The sequence below is a fragment of the Babylonia areolata genome, chromosome 4 (genome assembly GCF_041734735.1).
Source record: "Babylonia areolata isolate BAREFJ2019XMU chromosome 4, ASM4173473v1, whole genome shotgun sequence".
In the NCBI taxonomy this organism is placed as follows: domain Eukaryota; kingdom Metazoa; phylum Mollusca; class Gastropoda; order Neogastropoda; family Buccinidae; genus Babylonia; species Babylonia areolata.
In genome coordinates this window covers 29,615,461-29,620,460 of record NC_134879.1, presented here as the reverse complement: position 1 = coordinate 29,620,460, position 5,000 = coordinate 29,615,461, and the positions used below count along the sequence as shown (strand labels likewise).

At 46.6% G+C, this 5,000-nt stretch overlaps 1 protein-coding gene across 1 annotated transcript in view; it reads left to right on the top strand.

Moving 5' to 3' along the window:
* The window catches only part of LOC143281646 (E3 ubiquitin-protein ligase TRIM9-like), a 189,087-nt gene extending 187,907 nt beyond the window's left edge, over nucleotides 1-1,180 (top strand). The window contains exon 8 of the mRNA XM_076586893.1: nucleotides 808-1,180. Coding sequence (XP_076443008.1) covers nucleotides 808-1,115 — 308 coding nt within the window. The 3' untranslated portion in view covers nucleotides 1,116-1,180. The remainder of the gene's footprint in view (nucleotides 1-807) is intronic.
* Nucleotides 1,181-5,000: the final 3,820 nt, after the last annotated feature.

The following is a 5,000-nucleotide window of genomic DNA, read 5'->3' as shown; positions in this document are numbered from 1 at the left end:
GTGTGTTCTCTCTCTGTCTGTCTCTCTCTCTTCCTGTCTTCATATCTATTTCTCTCCAAGATTGTCCGCTCTCTCTCTCTCTCTCTCTCTCTCTCTCTCTCTCTCTCTCTCTCTCTCTCTCTCTTTCTCTCTTCCTGTCTTCATCAAAATCTATATATCTCCTAGCTTGCCTCTCTCTCTCTCTCTCTCTCTCTCTCTCTCTCTCTCTCTCTCTCTACCTTCACATGGATGGTTGTGTGTAATAATTACATTGTATCCAAAGAACTTGGAAACATCGTATACTGGAACATTGCCTTTCCCCTGCCAGCGAAAACACTTGTAAAATTGTTTGCCAGCAAGAGCACTTTTTTTTCTTTTTCTTTTTTTGCCTGCGAGAACACTTGTAATTTTTTTTGACAGCGAAGGCACTTTTTTTGCCAACGGGAACTCCTGTAAAATTGTTTTGTCAACGAGAACACCAATAGTTTTATTTTGCCGGATAGAACATCTGTATCTTCTTCTTCTTCTCCGCCTCCTCCTCCTCATTAAACCTCCTCCTCCTCCTCCTCCTCCTCCTCCTCCTCCTCCTCCTCCTCCTCCTTCTTCTTCTTCTTCTTCTTCTTCTTCTTCTTCTTCTTCTTCTTCTCATCATCATCATTATTAAACCTTCTTCTTCTTCTCATCATCATGACCATCATCATCATCGTTATTATTATTATTATTACTATTATTATTATTAAACGTGTGTGTGTGTGTGTGTGTGTGTGTGTGTGTGTGTGTGTGTGTGTGTGTGTGTGTGTGTGTGTATTGTTGCTGTTGTTGTTGCAGGCAAAGACGACAAGGCGTGGAGCATGTACATCGACGACAAGCGCAGCTGGTTCCTGCACCGCGACGAGCACACCAACCGCACGGACGGCGGCATCCGGCGCGGGGCCGTCATCGGGCTGCTGCTGGACCTCAACCAGCACACCCTCAGCTACTTCCTGGACGAGGTGCCGCACGGGCCCATCGCCTTCACCGACCTGCACGGGGTGTTCTTCCCGGCCGTCAGCCTCAACCGCAACGTGCAGCTGACCCTGCGCACGGGGCTGGAGCCCCCGCTGGAGAGCGAGCCCAGCGAGAGTGACGAGGAGTGAGTGAGTGAGGTCGCCTCCGTCTCTCCCAGGGAGGGAGGGATAGGGGGGGGAGGGAGGGTTTGTTTTACTACGAGGACAGTGTTGAGTCCTTGAGAGAGAGTGTTGCTGACTACGAGGACAGGATGTGGAATGTGGACGCAAGAACAGGACGGGGAGTCCTTGAGAGGGAGTGTTGACACGAGAACAGGGTGGAGACATTGAGAGCTGAGTGTTGACTACGAGAACAGTATGGAGTCCTTGAGAGGGAGTGTTGCTGACTTCGAGAACAGGGTGGAGTCCTTGAGAGGGAGTGTTGCTGACTTCGAGAACAGGATGGAGTCCTTGAGAGGGAGTGTTGATTACGAGAACAGGATGGAGTCCTTGAGAGGGAGTGTTGATTACGAGAACAGGATGGAGTCCTTGAGAGGGAGTTTTTCTGACACGAGGACTGGATGTGGAACCTGGGAAAAGGGGGGACACCTTCAAGACACCATGAAGGAGAGTGATAGATAGGCTGGACACGGAGGGAGCATTGAAACAAGGACGTGGAGAGAGAGGATAAGGTGTGTGCGGGGTGGGGGAGTAAGGGGGGGGCGGGGGGGGGGGGTTAGAGACTATGCGGTAATGTTGACGAGCAGTGAGGAGGGAAAGGGTAGAAAAGAAAGCATCATAAAACAAGGCCAGGGAGCATGGGAAGCGAGTCAGTCCATCAGAGTGAGAGGAAGAAAAGGAGGGAACACTGAAGTGAGAATATGGAGTGGGTCAAAACTCCTCCGTCGAGATTGAATGAGACAGGGAAGTAATAAAGCTGATGTAAGCACAAGTCCTCCCCAAAGAAACTCACGGAAGGCTTACACGTTCAGTGGGGTGCTGACAAGAGTTCTGGGTGGCTGGGGATGTTTCCTTGGCCGGGAGAGGCTGTGTAAGGGGTTTTCTGTGTCCCGTTCCAGGAAACAATGATCATGCACAGCTCAGTGATGGAGAAAAACAAAAGCCAGAGCTCTACCTGAATATACAGATATTATATCCATGGGACATTGTCTTATGCTTCAGTTGTACGAAACCCTCCACTGACATTGACAGAGGACTGCGAAATATCTCCATCAATGAGAAACAATTAGCATTGACTCAGAAATGGATTTATTCTGCTCCGGAGGAGAGAGTCAGTCAGACTATATCACCAGCTTATAGAAAAAAACCCAACTCAGCTCTATTGTAAGTGTCGACGCTGAACTTACGATGAACACGATTCTGTGACATTCACATTTCCTTGCAACAATCTCGGGAAAAAACACACAGCAACAACACTATTTAAAAAGAAAAAGAAAAAAGAAACTATGTTGAAGGAAGAGAAGCAGGATGCTGACTCCCCGCTGGCATCTCAGTGTCCATGTCCGTCACTCCACATGACCGCACCCCTTCTCTCAAAGAACCGGTATATCTCCAGCTGGGATCCTTGGGGTGACCGCTTGATGGCTGAACCGGACAGACCTCATTTACCCTGATGAATTGGTTTTGGCCCTATACCAACCCCCCCCCCCCCCCCCCCCCCGACCCCCACACTCCCCACTCTACCCCTCAACCCCCCACCCCCACCTCAGCATCGCTGTCCCATAAAGGCGCCCACGTGACGGATGTCTTGTACCTCTCTCTACTACTTACACCTGCCAGAAGAGCGGAACGATGGCCTGTCTGACAGATGCGTTTTACAAGTCTAATCTGACCGTGAAGCACACAGACAGATGGCGGGGACGGCCACAGCACGCCAGGGGTGTCACAGCGCCGCTCAGGGCGTGTTATCTCCCCTGACCGGCCCGTGCCCAGGGACACAGCGGTCAGGGCTAAAAGCATTGCTGTGTTTCAAGGCCTGGTCTGCTATTGGAGCTGACCACTCTAGGAGAGGGTGGGGGGTTGGTGTGTGGGTGGGGGGGAGGAAGTTATCGGCTGGTCAGCTTATCTCCAACCTCTGCAGGTCCACTCAAACCTGAGTGGGCCATCAGGCCGGTGTGATCGCACTTGAGTGCTGTCCCCTCTCTGGCCTCCCCCCTTCCCCCCCCCCCCCTTTTTTTTTTTTTTTTTTTTAAAGGACTTCACCGAGAGACAGCAGCAACCTGGGTACACTTACTGCGTGGACAATCTGACTGTAAAGAACTGTTACAGTTCTGCGCTCAAAGACTTCTTGGATATATATAAAAAAAAAAAAAAAAAAAAAAAAGAAAAGGCCATTCTCTAAATCAAAGATCAGACGCGTTTAACTTGTTCTGTTTATACACATACACATGTTTATATATACATCAGTATATTAGTTTCAATGTATACAGCTGCGCCCCCCCCCCCCCCCCCCCCCCCCCCCCCCCCCCCACCCCCCCAAGAGCTAGAGAATAGACGGCTTGACAAACAACATAATTATATACAAATGTGAATGATGTGATAACCTGCCATTAGGGATACATTCTGGAATCCAAAGTATGTCATAGTTCTTTGCTTTGGTTGTGCATCAAATCAGACTATTTATTTCGCACCTTCGTCCAGATGTATCAGACTGGAACGATTCAACACAAAACTAACTGAAACGATTACAGCTACAGCACACATGTCATTAGTGTGAGGATTACTCTGTGACTGAACTGTACTGTACACAACTATTATGATGATAAATAAGCCAGGCGATATAATTATACACTCGTTTGTGTGAGGACTGTGTTGAGACTTAATGTAATACACACGTAATGATTGTAAATAACATTTTGGTAATGATGTTGCTGGTTCTTTGGAATATCATAGACTGATGTTACACAAAATAATCATGAATGTGTGTGTGTGTGTGTGTGTGTGTGTGTGTGTGTGTGTGTGTGTGTGTGTGCTGACATCGATGCTCTTTGTTGCTACTTCATTTCGACGTTAATAACTCACTCAGTACGGCCAGTCCTCTCTTCTCCTCTACACAGACCCCTCGGATGTCCAGTGGGTGTCTGAATGACCCAACCTTTAGCTTCCGTCGTCAGAATTGTGGTATTCTTTGTCAACATTCACCTCTTCAGTATAAGAACCTTCCGCTTGCAATATTTTGATGATGGTAATTGGGGTGAAACGCTGTTAACGTCGTCTCTTTCGCCGTTCGTATGGAGAGAGTTAACAGTTTGATTGAGAGTGTGTGGAAAGCGTGAGAACACTGCGTGTTTTATTTTTGATGTATTGTCCATAACATTGACGAAACATTTATGTGTTAAATATTGGGTTGGTCATGTCAGGTTTCCGAAACCGACAGCATGACCCAAATGTGTTAATATGCCGAATGAGAAGATCACTCTTTGACTGGAAGATAACTAAAGATGGGAGTGTATACAATCGTTATTCTTCTGCATATGCATATCTTACAAGCATCTCTTCTAAAGATTTACTTCGTTAAAAGATAACAAGAGAAAAAAACTCCAGGTTTCTAATCAGTGGTGCCAGAAATACGTGAAAAGAGAAATGGCAAGTACGTTTTCATGTGAGTAGGGAGAGAGCGTTTTATTTTATTTTTGTTGTTGTTTTTGTTTGTTTGTTTGGTTTTTGCTCTTGTTCCGTTGTTTTTTTTTGTTTGTTTTTTTGTTTTTTTGTTGTTGTTTTTTAACCAGGCTGGCTGACTGCACGCTTTCATGTTTTAAATCTCTTAAATGTATAATGCTTCTCTAGTTGAGATTACAACTTGAAATGTTGGCTTGGAAAACAGAGGGTCGTTACAGAAAAAAAAAGAAGTTTTTCCCTTTCCACAACATTTCACCTTTTCCATTTTATCAATGTACGCATCGGACAAACTCCGAAACAGACGGTTTCCTAAATGTACAACTCAGTACACGTACTCTCGTGCTGCACAGCTTTCACGCAGCATACGCCAGTATGAAAGGTCTTGATTTTCTTCTG